The sequence below is a fragment of the Propithecus coquereli genome, unplaced genomic scaffold (genome assembly GCF_000956105.1).
Source record: "Propithecus coquereli isolate 6110/MARCELLA unplaced genomic scaffold, Pcoq_1.0 Scaffold122, whole genome shotgun sequence".
In the NCBI taxonomy this organism is placed as follows: Eukaryota; Metazoa; Chordata; class Mammalia; order Primates; family Indriidae; genus Propithecus; species Propithecus coquereli.
Window position 1 is genome coordinate 5,645,571 of NW_012136303.1, and position 19,437 is coordinate 5,665,007.

The 19,437-nt window shown below is 37.2% G+C and overlaps 1 protein-coding gene across 1 annotated transcript in view; it reads left to right on the forward strand.

Annotated features, from left to right (window-relative positions):
* The first annotated feature begins 1,850 nt into the window (after positions 1–1,850).
* Positions 1,851–19,437, forward strand: part of RAD21L1 (RAD21-like 1 (S. pombe)) — a 28,029-nt gene continuing 10,442 nt past the window's right edge. Inside the window, exons 1-11 of the mRNA XM_012665765.1 lie at positions 1,851–1,910; positions 4,827–5,002; positions 6,181–6,310; positions 8,193–8,286; positions 9,422–9,528; positions 12,765–12,935; positions 13,592–13,687; positions 14,613–14,726; positions 16,285–16,511; positions 17,089–17,188; positions 18,036–18,160. Of these exons, the coding sequence (XP_012521219.1) occupies positions 4,844–5,002; positions 6,181–6,310; positions 8,193–8,286; positions 9,422–9,528; positions 12,765–12,935; positions 13,592–13,687; positions 14,613–14,726; positions 16,285–16,511; positions 17,089–17,188; positions 18,036–18,160 (1,323 nt within the window). The 5' untranslated portion in view covers positions 1,851–1,910; positions 4,827–4,843. The remainder of the gene's footprint in view (positions 1,911–4,826; positions 5,003–6,180; positions 6,311–8,192; positions 8,287–9,421; positions 9,529–12,764; positions 12,936–13,591; positions 13,688–14,612; positions 14,727–16,284; positions 16,512–17,088; positions 17,189–18,035; positions 18,161–19,437) is intronic.

The following is a 19,437-nucleotide window of genomic DNA, read 5'->3' on the forward strand; positions in this document are numbered from 1 at the left end:
GAGACATGGATCTTAAAGGATTACAGTTAAATATCTTATTTCTGCAAAGTTTACAAAAATATAACCCCTGTGAACAAATTGCTATGCTTCTCTCAGGGCCTCGGAGCGGCCCATGCAAGTGAGGACCCTGAAACTGAAGATTCATTATTGTTAAGGTAAATCCACCCATATGAAATGAAGCCAGAATAGTAAGGAAGGGGAAATCAGACGGGGCCTTGTAGTCGTTAGGAGGAAGTTTGAGTTTTATTGTAAGAGCAATAGGAAGACTTAAAAAGCTTTGAAAGGGGAGGTTAGGAGGTAATAGGATTTTATCTGTGTTTTTCAAAGATCCCTCCGGTTTGAGGAGAATGGGCTTTAGGGAGGAAAGTGACAGAAGGGAGACTGCCAAGGAGGCTATTGGAGCTTTTCTAGGAGTGAGGTGGCTTCGACTAGGGTGGGTTGGGTGGAGATCATGAGAAGTGATAGATTAAAGTCGTATCTGAAGTTGAAGTGATGGGCTTGCTGATGGATTGGCATTAAGAAAGACGGGAGGGTGGCAGCAAGGGTGTCTCCCAGACATCTGCATGAGTGGTTGCTGTGCCGCCATTCCCTAAGGTGGGAAAATGGCAGCTAAACTTGAGTTTGAATCCTGTCTCTATGTGATCCTGGATGGGTTGCTGTTTTTTCTCTGGCCATTTTTTTTATCACAAAAGGGGGAAAACTAACAACTACCTTGTGAAATTGTTTGCAAAGTAAATGAGACAACCTATGAAAATGCCCAGCAAGGAGCCTGGACTTTATCAATAACCTTATATTGGCTGCCACTGCTGTTCCAAGATTTTTAAGTATTTACTGTGAAGCTCAAGAGAAGAAACCAGCCTCGGACCTTATGCTCTTGCATGAGTTTTTTCAGGTTCTAGCAATTGGCTCTAGCTATTGAAAGCTGTGATGCTCCAGGCTAGAAAATGTTTGCTGTCCCAAAGGGCAGGTCAATCAATGTGAATGATCTTTTTAATAATAACAATGATAATAGTTAATGTTTAAATATTTATTGAGCACTTACAATGGCTAGGTCTTTACATGTTTCATCTCATTTATTTCTTTTCTTTTCTTTTCTTTTTGAGATAGAGTCTCACTCTGTCCCATGGGCTAGAGTGCAGTGACATCATCACAGCTCACTGCAACCTCAAACTTTTGGGTTCAAACTATCCTCCTGCATTGGGTCTCCCCAAGTGCAGGGATTACCTGCGTTGGCCACCGCGCCCAGCTCATTTATTTGTTATAATACCCTGTGGTGCAGGTACTTTTATTAATATTATTTGTACTTTACAGGTAAGAAAAACTGCAGTTCAAGGGATTAAATAACTTCCCCAGGGACCCCTAGCTAGTAAGTGGAACAGAATGGACTGCATCATAGGGATGTTCATAGATCGGGCAGAAGGATCACCTTTCACAATGGCACTATAGGGGCCGTCCTTGTCCACGCCCCTGCACAGGTGATGTAGGAAGTCTGAGCTCTAGGACAACGCCAGAGACTGCGCCCCGCCCCGCCGTCCCCTGCCCGTCCCCTGCCCGTCCCCTGCCCCCGCCTTCTGTCTGCCCCGCCCATCGCTTACTGCCCCGCCCCCTGTCCCCTCTCCCTCGCCGGGCCTTCTGTCCGTCCCACCCTCGCCACTGCCCCGCCCCCTCACGCCCCGCCCCTCGCTTACTGTCTCGCCCCTGCCCCGCCCCCTCCACGCCCAGCCCTCTACAGGCCCCGCCCCTGCCGAGCTGCGCTTTGCTGACGCCCGGCGGCGCTGGAGTCGAACGCGGGGAACCTGACGCGCGGACCCGGCGGATCCTTCTCACAGCCCCTGCTCGGGGGCACCTCGCCTCAGATCCGGCGCTGCAAGTAGGGCGCAGTCTGAGAGGCCGGGCGGGCCCCCAGGGCTGTAGGCGGGCTGGGTGATGGGGGCCGCGGCAGCCCACATCCCCACGTGCGCCCCAGCGGGGCGCCTCACCACCCCTCAGCTCGCGGCACAGAGTCCTGAGGGCCGGGCCTGAGGTAGAGACGCGGCCGCCCACAGCCCTCCAGGGGCTGAGGCGCGACCAACAGTCTCTTCGCCCGCACGTGGGAGGAAACGGGCGCTCGCGGTCTGCCCTCTGGCCTCGGGGTTCCCTCGGGGAGCTTCTGGCCGTAGACTCTGAGGAGTCGCATGTGGAGGGAGCCCCGGGCGTCCCTGCCCCTGACGGCCGCGGGCAGCTCCTCCCAGCCCTGGACATCGCCCCGCACCTTCGGTTTCCCGTCCCGCACCCGTCTTGCTCTCCGGGAGGGTGTCGCCTCCGCCCCCGCCCGGGCTGCGTTCTGCCCCTTCCAGAAATGCCCCCTAGGACTTCTCGGGTTTCTTATGGGGGTGTTTTGGGGGAGGGGGGAGGTAATATGTACTCGGGAAAATCAATATTTCAGGAATATTAAATCACAGGGGTTTGTTTTGAGTTTTTTTTTTTAATATATTTTTAAAGTACCTCACACCACTGGGAGCGATTTAAAAAGATAAATTGGACTTTATTCAAAGATACCAAAACACACGCAGACTAGAAAGGAAGAAAGTGGAACCAAGGCAAGGCACGAGCCATAAATATTGAAATCTCTAGCTGTCCCGTGAGGGAACGCGGTTTGACAGATTGCATAACCTTTAGTTTGGGCATAATGATTTTCTTCTTGTGGTGGCATTGATCAGAGTTCACCGAAGTTTTAGAGCCTGCGGTTGACTTTGTTTTTGTGTTCACTTTCTGTTTTGTCAGACGTTTAAGTAGAAAAGAGGAAAAAGAGGCTTCCATAGTGGCAGTTTAAGGTTACTTATATGTAAGCTATAATTTTATTCTTTTCTAGAAGTCAGCCAAAGGGCTATAACATCCCTTCTCATGTGGAGCTTAATAATAGAGCCTTATGGTGTTATCAGGAATAGCATAATTTAGGCCGGGCGCGGTGGCTCACGCCTGTAATCCTAGCTCTCTGGGAGGCCGAGGCGGGCGGATCGCTCAAGGTCAGGAGTTCGAGACCAGCCTGAGCAAGAAGTAGACCCGTCTCTACTAAAAAATAGAAAGAAATTATCTGGACAACTAAAAATATATAGGAAAGTTTAGCTGGGCATGGTGGCGTGTGCCTGTAGTCCCAGCTACCCGGGAGCCTGAGGCAGGAGGATCACTTGAGCCCAGGAGTTTGAGGTTGCTGTGAGCTAGGCTGATCACGGCACTCTAGCCCAGGCAACAGAGCGAGACTCCAAAAATATATATATATTATTAACAATTAACTTGGGCTAGCTCCGTGGCTCACGCCTGTGATCCCAGCACTTTGGGAGGAGGTGGGAGGAGGGCTTGAGGTCAGGAGTTCGAGACCAGCCTGGGCAAGAGCTAGACCCATCTCTACTACAAAAATAGAAAGAAATTACCTGGACAACTTAAAATATATAGAAAAAATGAGCCAGGCATGGTGGCACATGCCTGTAGTCCCAGCTACTCGGGAGGCTGAGGCAGAAGGATCACGTGAGCCCAGGAGTTTGAGGTTGCTGTGAGCTAGGCTGACGCCACGGCACTCTAGCCTGGGCAGCAGAGCGAGACTCTGTCTCAAAAAAAAACAAAGAATAGCATAATTTGTAGAAATGTGCATCAATTCTTTATTATTTTTTTTTATTTCAGGGTATTATGAGGGTACAAACATTGAGGTTACACTTTATGTCTTTGCCTCACCCAAGCAAGGGTTAGAGGCATGCCCTTCCCCCCTACAATGCTCCCCATGTCTTTTTAGTTGCGGGTTTACCCCCCCATCCCCCTAATCCCTGGAGAGTATTACTGCCATGTGAGCCCCCTAGTGTTCATCAGTTAGTACCAATTTGATGGCGAGTACAAGTGGAGCACATTCTTCCGATCTTGTGGTGGCTCACTTTGGATAATGGGTTTAAGTTTAATCCAGGAAAGTATAAGAGGCGCTAGATCACTGTCGTTTCTTATGATTGAGTAATATTCCATTGTGTATATATACCAAATTTTAATAATCCACTCATGGATTGACGGGCACTTGGGTTGTTTCCACATCCTTGCAATAGTGAATTGCGCTGCCGTAAACATTTGGGTGCAGATATCTTTATCATAGAATGTTTTGTGCGCTTTTGGGTAGTGCATCAATTCTTTAGTGAAGATTCTTTTACCATTCTTGTTTCAAAACATTTATGTTTGATTCTTGTTTCTTCCGTGCCTTTTTCTGATTCTTTTCCTATAGTTTCTTGTTTTCTTCATTTTTCCACTTTGTGGTCCTTTGGAATCTCATTATTTTAACTTCAGGAATTAATATATTGTTGAATAAACCAGAGCATCTTGAAACGAGAAATGAAATTCAGCACCTGGATATAAATCAATGATCGAACACTTCTCAAATTCTTAAGTTTTAGAAAAGAAGTGACCTATATTAGCTTTTTGTAGTTTTGTCCACCTTTTCCTATTGTTTCTTTCCTATTTCCATCTCCTATTTTTTCAACCTTCCTCCTTTATTTACTTGATTATATTGGTAAGAAGAGAATTCAAATCCTTTGTACAATAATATATTAATAACTAAAATGTAAGAGGAGATCATTAATCAGGATGCATTTAAGCCAGGTTTGGTTCACAATGTGCTAGAGCTTTGTCATTAGTTTATAACTTTATATTCTAAATAAGGTTCTCTTATTTACAAGAAAATAGCTTGAATAATGCATTGAATAAGAATGTAATCTGAGTATCATTTTATAGAATTTAAAAGTGTTTTTGCTTGCTGTAAAATAGCACTAGAAGGTTTTGTAATCAGATTTTAAATGTCGTCTTACTCTCTCTAGTTCATTAGATACAATTAATGAATACAGACAACATGTTCTATACACATGTGCTTATGAGTAAACGAGGGCCACTGGCCAAAATATGGCTTGCAGCTCACTGGGAGAAGAAACTTACAAAGGCCCATGTATTTGAATGTAATCTAGAGATAACCATTGAAAAAATGCTTTCACCTAAGGTATGTTACTGATTAAAATGATAGTTTGTATTTGCCATGACTTCTGGAGAGGAAATGAATCAAAATTCATTTATTAATGTATCATGAAATACATTCCTAAGGAAGTTTTACTTCTCAAATCATCTTTTAATGTCTATAGCTTTTATTGTCTGAACATCAATATATTGGTTTCTGTTGATAAGTAACTGTTTTGTAAATTTATCACAAATAGATTGGACCCTGAAGGATAAAGGCCATGTTTTATGCATATTTTGTAATCCTTTCTTATTTCTTAGCAAAATACTGTATACATAGTAGTTACTTAGTATTTCTTAGAAAATAAGGAATGAATTAATCGGGAAGATAGAAAAAAAGAAAGAGGATTGATTATAAATCAAAAAATATATAAAACATGTCATAAATAGTAAAGTACTATGTTCATTGTAAAACAGCTATTAGAATTTGCATTAAAATATTTTAATATTTTTATAGGTTAGGTATTTTTCTGTTAATACTTAGAGAAGGATGAATTATAATTGAAAGCCTACTGTGTGTTAGGCACTGGGCTAGGCTTTATGCTTAATCATTTATTTAATCTTCACAACAACCCTATGAGGTCGACTTTTTTAGGCTCTGTGAATTGTGGTAGTTAGCATGAACTTTTGAGTTGGTCAAATGAATAGTTAATGCCTGTTCCATTACTTAATAGGTGTATTACTTTGGGCATGCTACTTAACATATCTGAGTCTCAGTTTTTTCTTCTATAAATAGAGGGTGTTATCAGAATTAAATAAATGAATGTACAAAAAGCTCTTAGGATAACACCTGGTACAAAATACATATATAATAAATTGTAGCCATTTTTATTAAACTGAAGTTTAGGAAGGTTAAGTGACTCAGCCTCGGCAACTGAGACAAGGCTTGAACCCAAGTCTGCCTGATTGCCGAGTTTATATTCTTCTCATAATACCAATAATAGCATACTTCACTTAAATACCACATTAGATTATCTTCATTGAATAAGAGTAAAAAAGTTAATCATTTTACGAGGTGAAGTAAAAGTTAAATGATTTACTTTAAATAAGAATACAAAATGTCTGCTTTTCAAAGAGAAGAAATTCTTATGATTTCAGAACTTTCAAAGAATAGGATTTATAACCTCATTTTTATCATTCTAATACTTTAAAAATTATTGCAAGGTGAAAATTGCACTTCGAACTTCAGGACACCTTCTTTTGGGAGTTGTTCGAATCTATAATAGGAAGGCAAAATATCTTTTGGCAGATTGCAGTGAAGCATTTGTTAAAATGAAGATGACATTTCGCCCAGGTACACATCCAATGTTGATTTGTCTCACTCTCCTTGGTTCCCTTTTGCATTTTTATTTTGTATGCGCTCTTTTAATATACTCCAGGTGAGTATAGTGAATGTAAACTTCGTTTTGACTAAATTTAAGTTTACATGGTCAAGGAAAAATTGTTTTCCTTGCTCTTTTCCTGTGTTTGCAGGAAAAGGTTATACTTTCCAAAACTTATAATGTTCCTGCGTATATATGTAAGACATACTTAAAGCTACCACACTTGTGTAAGAAATTCTGATATTCTGTTTTTTTAATGGGTCATTTAGTTTTTCACATCTGTTTTTGCCTTTATGAGAGAAATTAGAAATAATGTGATTGACAAATGTGGATATCAATAATTGTAATTGTTTTCAGAATTCTCAAGACTCTAAATAGCATTCTGTTTATCAACTATTATAAAAAATTCCTAGGCATTCCAAAGTGCTAGACATTTACATATGTCATGAATATAGTACCTTCAAATTTTAATTTTTTTCTTTTAGCTACACATTCCAAACCTATCAAATTTTAATTTACATAGCATCTGTTTCCCTTTTAAGATATTCATCATTTTCTGCCTTGTATTATGGTTATTCAGGTACAGGTCTTGCCTGTATCAAGTCTTCAAGCTCCTTGAAGGCAATGTTTTTGTCATAATTATTTTCTGAATTTCTTATAGTACCTGTCTCAGTGCCTTGCGCATAGTATTCCCTCAATCAATATTTGTTGAATTGGGATTGACAGGTGTTTTTATCTTCATTTAAAATATTTGTAGAATCTCTAGGTAGATTTATATTCATAGAAAATATGGTTCATTTTTTCATTTGTTATTTCACTTATATATTCCACAAATATTTATTGGTCCCATACTTTGTGCCAAATGCTATGTTAGGCTCTGGAATACAAGGACAAACAAGGATGGGCACAGTGGCTCACACCTGTAATCCTAGCACTTTGGGAAGTCGAGGTGGGAGGATTGCTTGAGGCCGAGAGTTTGAGACTAGACTGGGCAACATAGTGAGACTCTGTCTCTACAAAAAGCTTAAAAGTTAGCCAGGCATGGTGGCATGCGCTTGTAGTCCCAGCTACTGGGGAGGCTGAGGCAGGAGGATCACTTGAGCCCAGGAGTTGAAGGTTACAGTGAGCCGTAGTGACAGAGTGAGACAGTGAGACAGTGAGACAGTGTCTCGAGAAAAAAAAAAAAAAAAAAGAACAAACAAGACAATGTCTCTTTCAGTCTGGTAAGGAAATCAGATAACAAAAAAGTTTTTATAACTTATTGCAGTAATTGTAGATTGTGATTGTGCTGTAAAGCAAAATAAACAGACCACTACCACAGAAAATAACAGGGAAGTTCACTTTAGTTAGGATAGTCAGGAAAAGCCTTTCTGAGAGGATAGAATTTAAGCTCAGACTTGAAAAATGAGAAGTACCTAGCCATGTAAAAAGTCCCTGAGGGAATAGGATTCTGGGTAGAGGAAACTGCAAGAGCAAAGGTCTTGAGGTGGAAAAATGCTTGACTTTTTCAGAGAACAAAAAGGCTAGTATGATTGGAGTATAATGAGTGAAGAGGAGAGTGTCATTATGATGCCTGATAGGTTTGTTAGGGCTACAGAGCCCCTGATTAGAAATTTGGATTTGATTTAAATGTACTGGGGAAGTCACTAAACCATTTTAAGCATGAGTGTCAGCTTTGTAAAAATATCACTCTGGCTGCTTTATAGAGAATGGACTGCAGAAGGGCAGGAGTGGGGACAGGGAAACCAGTTAAAGAGACTAAGCAGTAGTCCAGTAAAAGAAAATAGTTAGCTGGGAGTTCCTTATTTTATATAGCATCATTGTTTATTGAACATGGTTTTTGATTCTTTTCAGGACTGGTTGACCTTCCAAAAGAGAATTTTGAAGCAGCTTATAATACTATCACATTGCCAGAAGAATTTCATGATTTTGAAACCCAAAATGTGAAGTAAATTATTTTATTTATTTTCCTTCAATTTTATTTTCTTGATACTTATTATTTTCATATTCACATTTCATTAAGGCAAATGGAATATAGTTAATAACTGAACACGTACACATGCACTTGACTAAGACTTAAATTTGGTATGAAATTCCAAAGTACAAAAACAAAAGTGTATCATATTTATTGAATGTAGTTTGCAATATTGACAGTACATTCACCTATTCATTCAGTAAATATTCATTGAGTGCCTTTCATATGCCAGGCATTGTTCTAGGCACTGAAGACATAGCAGTGAATAAAACACAGTTGCTGGCCTCATGGATCTTACATTTTAGTTGGGTAGACAGACAACAAACAAGTAAATATTCAATATGCCAGAAGATGATAAGCATTATGAATAGAAATAGAAAATGAAATAAATAATAAGATGGTCAGGAAAGGCTTTTCTGAAAAAGGTAAGAACAGAAACCTGAAGGAGGTGAAGGAACAAATCATTCAGTAATGTGGGGGAAGACTGTTCCAGGTAGAGGAAGTGGAAAGGCCCTAAGGCAGAACACATTGGACATTTTCAAGGAACAGCAAGGAGGCAAGTGAGACTGTAGTGGAGTAAATGAGGGGCTGAGTGGTAGGAAATGAGGAGCAGGGGGTACAGGTGGTGGTCGGGTGTTGTAGGCTTCAATAGGACTTTTATTTTATTCAGGAAGCATAGAAGGGTTTTGAATAGAGGAGTGAAGGGATCTGACTTGATTTCAGCATGTTCCCTCTGGCTACTTACTATTATGTAAGGAGGAAAGGGAGGAAGCAGAGAGCCTATGAGAAGATTAGTGCAGTAAGAAGTCCAGGTGAGAAAATGTAGTGATCAGTTCTCCGTCTTCATCTTATCCAGGTGGTAGAAGTCAAATTACAGATATGTTTGAAAGGCAGAGCCAACAGGATTTGCTAATAAATTGGATATGGCTCTAAGAGAAAGAAGTTAAGAATGACTATATGATTTTTGGCATGAAAATGGAGTTACCACTTAATGAGATTAAGACAACTAGGAAATGGCAGATCTAAAAATTGTTTTATTAATAGGTTTTTTTACTATATTGCAAAAAAATTGTCTTCTGTTCACATGTTTTCTTATATTTCTCCATAGTGCTATTGATGTTTCAGAACACTTTACTCAGAACCAAAGCAGACCAGAAGAAATCACACTTAGAGAAGATTATGAAAATGATCTACTTTTTCAAGCTGGGAGTTTTGGTGAGAATATTTGAGAAATCAAGATTATAAATTATAATCAATTATATTTGCATTTTTGTATTGAAACAATGTCCGTAGAAATATCTATAGAATGAATCTTTTGATCTATAAATGTAATCCCCAATAAATATTTCCTTCTCTTTTTCTAGTATAGATGTCAATGCTAAGACTTGTCTTAGGTTATACTTCCATTCTCAGTGAACTACCATTTACTGAGTAACTACTATATGTCAGGTGTTATCATAGATATAGGTGGTACCAAAATTTAAAGAAGCAGTTTATGCCTTCAAGGAGCTACGGGCTGGAAGAGAGACATGCAAATAAACAGTTGCTATAGTTAGCATATATACAAGATTTTATATGTATGTTGCATAAGATACCTTCAAAATATCGTATTTCTTCCAGTATATGATGACATCAATGTAAAATAACAGATTTTAAATTAGCCTGGGGGCAAGGAAGAGGAAATACTACCACACTAAATGTACATAAGTGTACATATTGATTGTGAAACAGAAATTGATTTTTAAAATATTAAAATCTGTTTGGGCAAGGTGAGTGTACTTTAAAATTGAAGCTGTGTGGTGTAATTTAACTATATAGTATTTGTTCTTTTTTCTGGCATCTACCACTCTCTGTCTTATATCATATTTATACACCTCCTGAATTGGTCTGCAAACTCCATAAGGATAGAATCTGTGTAATGTTCATCTTAGAATTTCTTATAACGCCCAAAACCGTGAGCGTAGGATAAGGATGGCTTACGTCTGTCTTGTCAGGGAGGGGGATCAAGAAAGTGATGTCTGAGCTACATCTCTAACCTCAACTTCTCATCCTCACTCAGCTTTCCTAACTCTTGCTATATATAGTAGTGTTTCTCAAAAAATATGTGGTGAAGGACCAGTTTTATAATTTTTGTCAATTTCCAATCTGTGTATATTGTATTTTTACAAAAGTACAAAAATGAATTACTAGAAAATTGAAAAATTTAAAAATCAAATTATAAGCCTCAATTTTTTGTTATTAGAGTCAACATATATAAAATTACTCTGTCAAATTGCCATAAAACTTTCTAAACATTTACTTCCAATTTCTATATTTACTTTCTTGTGGACTAGCACCAGTAGGTTGACCATATTTTGAGTAGCATGAATGGATCTCTTACTGGCTGTAACCCCAGACCTAGAAATGTAACACATTGGCAAAGAGATAATCATATTCCCTATTCCCAAGACAGTCTACAAATTTCCCTGTAAATGCTAGTATTTATTTCTTTGTGCCTGAAACTTTAGGATCCCTTTCAACTATACTCTCTGTCAACTTCATACTAGTGCTGATTTTTTTTTTTAATTTTGAAATGTCTCTGAAATGTCTCTGTTTTTTTTTCTATTTCCTTAGCCACCAGTATAGTTCACCAATACCAAAGGTGTGAAGTACTGCAATACCCTCCTATAAATCATTTCTGCCTCTTCCCACATTTTATACACCTCCACAAGAACAATAGTCTTTGAATTCCTTTTTTGTTCATACCACATTCCTCTGCTTAAGTCCCTTGGATTGCTATGACTTACTTTATCAAACGCCTCTGCCTAGCCTCAAGGCCCTCTACCAATTTATCACCTTCTTTATTTTATCAGCTTTATTTTATTCTTAATATGGACTTTTTGTTCTATTCAAGCAAATGTTTTACCATCCAACGAATACAATTTAGTTGTTCATAATTCTGTGTCATCTTCTACAATTCAAAAAGGTGGGAAGAACATGTACTTGGTAGACTGACAGACTTGGGTTTGAATCTGGACTTTCTCTGTTGACTTACTGTCTGATATTGGGCAGATTGTCTAACCTCTCTGAGCCTTACTGCCCTATCTGTAAAGTTGGGATATAACTAGCAACCTCATAGGGTTATTTCTCTTAGTCCGTCCTTCAGTCTTCTCCACCAATATGTGATTTTTCTCTCCTTCAAAAACTAATGTCTTCTAACAAATGTTTAATATTAATCCATCCTATTCTGGATTACAATATAAGATTGAAGGCAATGATTTATTTCTTTTATTTCTTTCATATAACCTCACATTCTTGTGATGTTCAGTGCTCATGATATAGTGTCTCTTCATAAATGTTATTCTCTGATTGACTAAGGCTGGTTTTTCTTTTGAGAGCTATCAAGCTGTACCTGAATGATGTGAACATAATCTTAGTTCCGTTTGAAAAGGTAGCTTAATCTTTTCTGTTGAGCAAGTCTTTAACCCAGTGTGATGAAGGTTGCTTTTTTCAACTCTTCCTTTCTAGAAGATGTAGCTCTATGGAAGAATTCTCAATATGAACAATTCTTTATGATTTTCTTTACTGTCTAACCCTTACTTGGGTTGGTAGAGGGAGGGAGGAGAAGACCAACCTCTGACCTTTGGAGGTTCAGACTCCTGCACCTGAAGATTCAAACCCAAGGGAGAGGAAGAACCAACTTCTGGTCGAGAGCTGACTCTGGTTCCCTGTGACTATCAGTACAGCATAGTGACTATCAGAATGCAGGCTTTGGAGTCAGAGAGAGCTGGGTTCAGATCCTGACTCATTTTTAGGGTGTGACTGTGTGCAAGTTACAAAACATTTCTGTGAATGTGTTTCCTCATCTATACAATGAGGATTATAATAGTATCTTCCGTTATACAATATAATGCATATAATAAGCACTCAGTTAATGTTAGCTGACTGAACTTGGCTTTTTTCCTGCTGTATCCCCACCCCCTAGCATATTCGATAAATATTTATTGAATGAATGTTATAAGCTCATTCTTTATATTTTACCTACCTTTCCATTTCCTAAGGAGGCAGATATGTTCCTTATTTTCCAAACCCCCATTATGGATGAACAGTACAAGCAATTGTCTTTAAAATAATATGAAATATTCTTGGCCAAGCAGAATTTAACTTCATTAAAGTAGAAGAAATCATTCCACTGCCATAGGATTTCTACCTTAGGAAATTCTTCAACTATATCACAACTATAAACCCTACCTAATGTTTTAGAATTTATTTTCCTATTGTATTTGAAAGAGATTTAGACTAGAAATCCAGTTTCTACTAACTAATTGACTTTAGTTGAATAATTCAAATACATTTTTCAGCTTTCATTCTTTTTGTCTATAAAATGAGGGAGGAGATAATATCTGAATTTCCTTTTAATCCTAAAATTCTGTTTTTATCTGACTTAGTATTAATAATATATATTTATTTAGGGGAGGAAGCTGAAATTCTCAGAAGACATAGCTTCTTTGATGACAACATATTACTGAATTCCAGTGGTCCTTTACTTGAACACAGTTCTGGAAGCCTTACTGGAGAAAAATCTCTATTCTACGACAGTGGAGATGGATTTGGTGATGAAGGAACTGCAGGAGAAATAATTGGTATGCTATATGGTCATACAGAAATCAAATATTTATTTTAATCAGATTACTACAATGTGTTAGTAGATTTATTACATCAATCTAAAATTTCAGATATACTTTTGTGTTATTAGTTCAAAACATTTTTTACACAAATTTTCAAAGTCTGTGGCATATTTAAACATTTAGATTAGGCCTAAGTAAATAGCCATGTGTTTAAACACATTTTACATAGAGGTTGTGAACTACTTACTGTTTTTTTTTATTTTTACAAATTCCTAATTTTTAGATGTTAAAGAATGAAGTTAGTATATACCGCACAAATTATACTAGACTATATACTGAACACATTGTTTTCTTTAACATAAACTGTGGTACAACTATATCCTAAAGGATCTTTCCAACATTTTATATTATTATTATTTTATATTTATATTATGATGTTATTATAAAATAATCATAGAAATAGAGTATACAAAAACTGGGCAATCCAAATGCCCATATTTTAAAGATTGTTTATTGATTGTTCCTGTCAAATCTTTTTTTAATTCTCTAGTTCACATTAAAAGTCTGGTTATTCCTTTACAATGCCTTGCATAAAGTAGTGTTAATAAATGTTTAGTCAATAAATGATGGATTTAAGTCTATGACAAAAAGTATTTATTGCATTTTTTAAGACAATCTATTGCAAGATGATGAGAATATCCTGTTAGAAGACATGCATTTGAACACAGAGATTTCCCTGCCTCCTGAGCCTCCCAGTACTATAGTGGGTATGTTGAAATTATCCTTTGTGTAGAAAGTGAACAGATAGTAATATTCAAATTAAGCCTCAGAACTTCTGAGTTAAAGTAGCAGTATACAACAGTGAAAGACAATAAAGAACATAGTCCCTCAAACTCTATTAGTCTGACTCTAGACGATATAAAATAGGAATTTGAGTTCTGAGAAAGGTACAATGAAGAATTTAGTCAGGATTGGGTTTAGTATTAGAGCACTTTTAAATATGCTTCCAAAATACTGTGCTTTTAAATCATTAAAATAATATATGATACATGGTAATAAAAAATTATTAAATAATACGGCTTGATAATCTGTATATAATTTGAGAGAAATTACAAATGTGGGAATAATTTCCCTACTTGAAATTTATATGAAAGTACCTCAGATGATTTGAGGTCTTTTAGTCTGAATTTTCTTAAGAATTAAAAATGTGATTAGACCCATTTGGATTCTTTTCAATTTTTGATGTTGTATTTGCTTTCTAAAACAATAGTAGAAATTGAAAATGTGAAGAGTTAGGCAATAAAAATTTTGTTATAGTTATTTATGGGTTAACTAAAAAGTGATTTAACAGAATACAAATTTTTTAACAGAATATAGCCAAATTTATGTCAGTTATCTATTATAGTTGCCACCACTGTTTTCAATTCAGCTATGACTATAGCCCAGCCTTAGATGTCTCATGTGCAAAAGGGAGTAATGATACTTGACTCACCTGAACACTGTGGGTCCCAGACCATATAATCTCTGAGCTGCTTCAATTCTATTAAATATATGATTCTAGGAATTCAGATGTGGCTCTAGTTAGCAATATAAATCTTCAATTAGTTTATCTTTCACTTTAATTCTCATACAGTCCTCTAGCTTGAAACATAATCTTTTTTTAATAATTACTTTTATGGCAATGTTGATTAGTAGAACCAGATAATCCACAGTGTGTATGTCTACCTGAAAATGAAAAAAGGAATGAAACAACATTATTATCAAACGAAGAGGAAGGATTTACCCTTGACCCAATTGATGCTTCAGGTTAGAGGCATTTATGTTTCTATTTTTGTTTTTGATACACTGCTAACTTACTTATTTTGAGATATTTAAATAAAATATGAAATATTATAGGAGGCAGTAAATCTAGTAATAGAACTTATAGTACAATAAGAGAAGAGTGTGAAGAAATTTGAGATCATCCTTTCATTATATTCAGTCTTGTTCAAATCGTATATCCAGTTTAAGAAACTGGAAAATTTAAAATTGAGTTCATTTTAAGAAGATATTGAGGGTATTTGCATACACAAAGAGTGCAATGTGCACCATCCAAGGGATGGACACGCTTGAAACTCGGACTTGGCGGGGAGGTAGGAGGCAAGGGCAATATACGTAACCTAAACATCTATACCCCCATAATACGCTGAAATAAAAAAAAAAAAAAAGAAGAAGATATTGAGCCAATACTCTGTGGTGGGCACAGGAATGAAGAAGACATGTTTCCTGCTTTTAAGAAGCTTACAATCTGATCAGAAGATAAATAAATATGCAAATTGAATATAATGTAAGGTAGATTAAAAGGATCAGAAGAGAGGCACTGTGCCCTCTAACATTTAGCCTCAGCATGTTTTTTAGGAATAAACAATTACGAATCTAATATATAACTAGGTCCTTTAGGAACATTCTAGTTTTACGTAGTATAGTTGATATGCATTTCAGTTTATAAACTCAGGCATGCAAGGAGTAAAGCATTCAAATTTTTTCTTTACTGAATTCAACTCTGAGCCTCTATCCCCCTGGGCTGGCCAGAAATTCAGTCTACTTAGCTCCTCTATCTGCCCTGAGCCATGTAGTACCAAAGTTTGGGGAAGCGGGAGAGAAGGTGGAAGGAAACCCCTGGTCATCAGCCACATCAGTGTGTGGTACCCACTGCCCCAGCCTACATAGCCTCTTGGATCATCACATAGCCAGCCCTTCTGGGATCTTGTCATGTTCCCAGGATTTTACTGAGGCACATTAGCAAGAAGGTTTCTGTACCTTCTAACTCCATCTGATCTTAGATCTTCACCCCTTCTGAGATATCTAACCCTCTCCCCTTTTTCAGCTTTACTAAAGAAAAGCTTGACTTCTGCTTTGGGCCTGGTAAAAATCCCTAAAGGAGTGCAATCCTGTGGACCTACTTGGAATTTGTATATGAATTTTAGTGTATTTTAGAAAAATACACTGGACAAACACAAATTAATGCTTCAGAAAGTTACCCTGTTACATAGGCATTTTAAGGAACCCCTAAATTGGTTGACTTCCATCTCAATATAGCCTCTTCCCCGCCTTTCCTCAGTTGCCCACTTAGCAGATCAACAGAGTCCCTCCTAAGCACTTTCAAACAATGCCTCACAAAATGTTATCAGCTATTGGCTGCTCAGACACTCTAGCTGTGCAAAAACCTTGTAAAGCATAATTTTCAGAGGAGGGAAAAGAAGGATTTTCTTCCCAATACAACTCTGTAGGTTGTATTGTGGCAGACATTTCTTAAATATGCAGTAGAATATCGTTTTACAAAGCTGTATAACCAATTACATTTGTGCCTATTTCTTATATTTAGACATTGCTGAAAAAAGGAAAGGCAAAAAGAGGAGATTGCTCATAGATCCAGTCAAGGAAATCAGTAGCAAAATCATGCATAAACAGCTTACTTTCTTTACGGACACACTCATGGTTTTGGAACTTGCACCTCCTACCCAAAGATTAATGATGTGGAAAAAGAGGGGAGGAGCAGATACACTTCTGTCAACTGCTTCCCAGGACTTGATTCATGCTGAACTGAAAATGGTAGTAGTTTCCATCCTTTTACAATGGTGCAGTGTTTGGTTATAAATAAATGCATATTTACATACATGTATACAACAGAATTTAAACTTATGAAAAAATACCCCCTCACTTTTTTTTTTTTTTTTTGAGACAGAGTCTCACTGTGTTGCCTGGGCTAGAGTGCCTTGGCGTCAGCCTAGCTCACAGCAACCTCAAACTCCTGGGCTCAAGCGATCCTCCTGCCTCAGCCTCCCTAGTAGCTGGGACTACAGGCATGCGCCACCATGCCCGGCTAGTTTTTTCTATGTATTTTTAGTTGTCCAATTAATTTCTTTCTATTTTTAGTAGAGACGGGATCTCGCTCTTGCTCAGGCTGGTTTCGAACCCCTGAGCTCAAACAATTCGCCCGCCTCGGCCTCCCAGAGAGCTAGGATTACAGGCGTGAGCCACCGTGCCTGGCCTACCCCCTCACTTTTGAATTAACTTGCTGGATGTGTGTATATGAATTATAGTTTTTACTTTTTAGTGTATGTGGTTGTGTTTTATTGAATGGCTTTATTAGTGCAAAAACAAGAAACAAAAATGTGTATTTTTACAGTTGTTTACAAAATGCTTTCTGCCCTCTGCCTTTAAACTTGGAAGAAAATTGATACAGAAGGAGTCAATAAGGGAAGAAATGGAAAATAAAAACATAGTAGGTGAGACTTCCTAATTCTGTTGATGTTGAAGGGAATGTTGTGGGAACAAAAATTTCATTTTACATTTCAAAATGAAGATGGGATCCAATTACGTATTCTCAAGTGTAAATGCTATCTCTAGAAGAGTATTTTGAACTTAAAAGAAATTGTTACTTCAGTATTGCATTTTTCTGCTTTTCAAATTAGTTTTTGTCCCAGAGACTTCATTAAAAAGATGAAGTATATATACTATGTGGACCATTTTTATTCTCACTCCTTCCCACCTCCCCCATCCCCAAAGGTAGTATCCACAAACCCTCAAAAAAGAAAATATTCATGTCTAGAAGGATAATGTTTCAACTTAAAACAACATGAAAAAACATAAGGATAAGCACAGCACTTGATACAATTAACCTGAGACATAAATATTTCCATCCACCCAGAGGGTCCGTGGGGTATTAATAATCACTGATTATTATTGTGATAATTATAAAGTAATAATAAAACCAATTTATATGATGAGTGAGCCTCTACTTACTGATCAGTCTTCCCGAAGGCATTAATACCTACTGAACAATATACCATGATGGACTTGAGCTGTCCATGTTTTCTTGTGAGTGAATGTGTGAGAGTATGTATGGAGGAGACGGTTGGCAAAGGATGGGGACTGGAGGTGTTAGAGACAGAGGAGGGGAAAAGGAAGATAAGTATGTGAGACTTGGGGAGCCATAAGAAAGTTTGTGCATGCTTTGCTTAAATTCTTAGATCCCAAGTTGTCTGTCAGAAGTTTTCTTTTATAACAACCATATCCCAATTGAAGTTTGAAAGGTATTTTGGTGAAATCTTCTTTATTTTCTTGATAATTCAGAGACTTCCATGATGGAAGAGCCAAATTTCCAGCAAGAGTCAAGTGAACCCCAAACTTGGAAGGATGTGATTGATGTAACTAAGTGTAGCTCTCATGAGGATCCCAGTAAAAATATTAACTCTGAGGTATGTTATCCAGAGAGAATCATAAAAATATTATTTTCTGTAGTTATAGTGAAGGTATGTTAGAACTCTGGTATATCTTCTTACATTTATAATTCATATTTTCTAATTTATAATTATGTAAGGCAGTGCATAGGTCTTAAGGTACATTTCGATGCGTTGTGACAAATATGTATACCTACGTGACCCACGCTGAAATCAAGATTAGAATATCTACATCACCTTGCCTTGTTAGAAGTCCAGTCCCACACTTGAGAGGCATCCGGATTTGTGATTTACATTAGGTTTATTCTGCATGAATTTTATGAAAATGTAATCATACAAATGTGCTCTTCTGTATCAAGCTCCTTTAATTTAAAAGTATAGCTAAGAAATCCATTTATTCCTTTTAATTTTCAGTGCTTTTTTATTGCTAAGTAGTGCTCTATTTTATGGGTATACTGGAATTTGTATTTACACTCAAAAGAGGATGAACATTCAGGCTGCTTCTAGTTTTTGACTATTATGAATAATGTTACTTAACATTACTTAACAATGCTTAAGATTTTTATACAATATCTTTTATGAACAAACATTTTAATTTATCTTGTGTAAACCTAAGAGTGAAATGGCTGCATCATAGAGTAAGGTTGATCTTAGAAGAAACTGCCAAACTGTTTCTCAAAGTGTGGGTTTCATTTTTTATTTCTACCAGTAAGGTACGAGAATTGAAGTTGTGCCACATTTTTGGCAATACTAGGTGCTAACCATCATTTCCTTTTAGTCATTGGATACATATTTGTTGCGATAACACAGAACTTTGATATATAAAATATGCAAATGTTGAAAAATTAAAATATGAATTATCCATTAGAAAAATGGATAGAGGACACAAGGTGAAAAATAACACAAAATATAATTATCCAATAAGCATATGGAAAAAAGCTAACCTCACACATCACATATCAAACAGCTGCTAATTAAACTATGATACCACTTTAAAATGTATCAAATGAGACATGATTAGAAGTATAATGGCAACATGTTGTTAGGGTATAGTAAAACAGGGATTTATATGGTCTTCTGATTGGAATACAGATATGTATTTATTTCTTTTTTATTTTTAATGATGGGTACATAATACCCCAGTTACCCTGATTCGATTAATACACATCATGTGCCTATATCCAAACATCACACGTACCCTATAAATATATACAACTATTAGATTTATATTTATTTCTTGAGGAATTGGCAATATTTATCAAGAGATATTAAAATATCCTACCTCTCTTTTATCT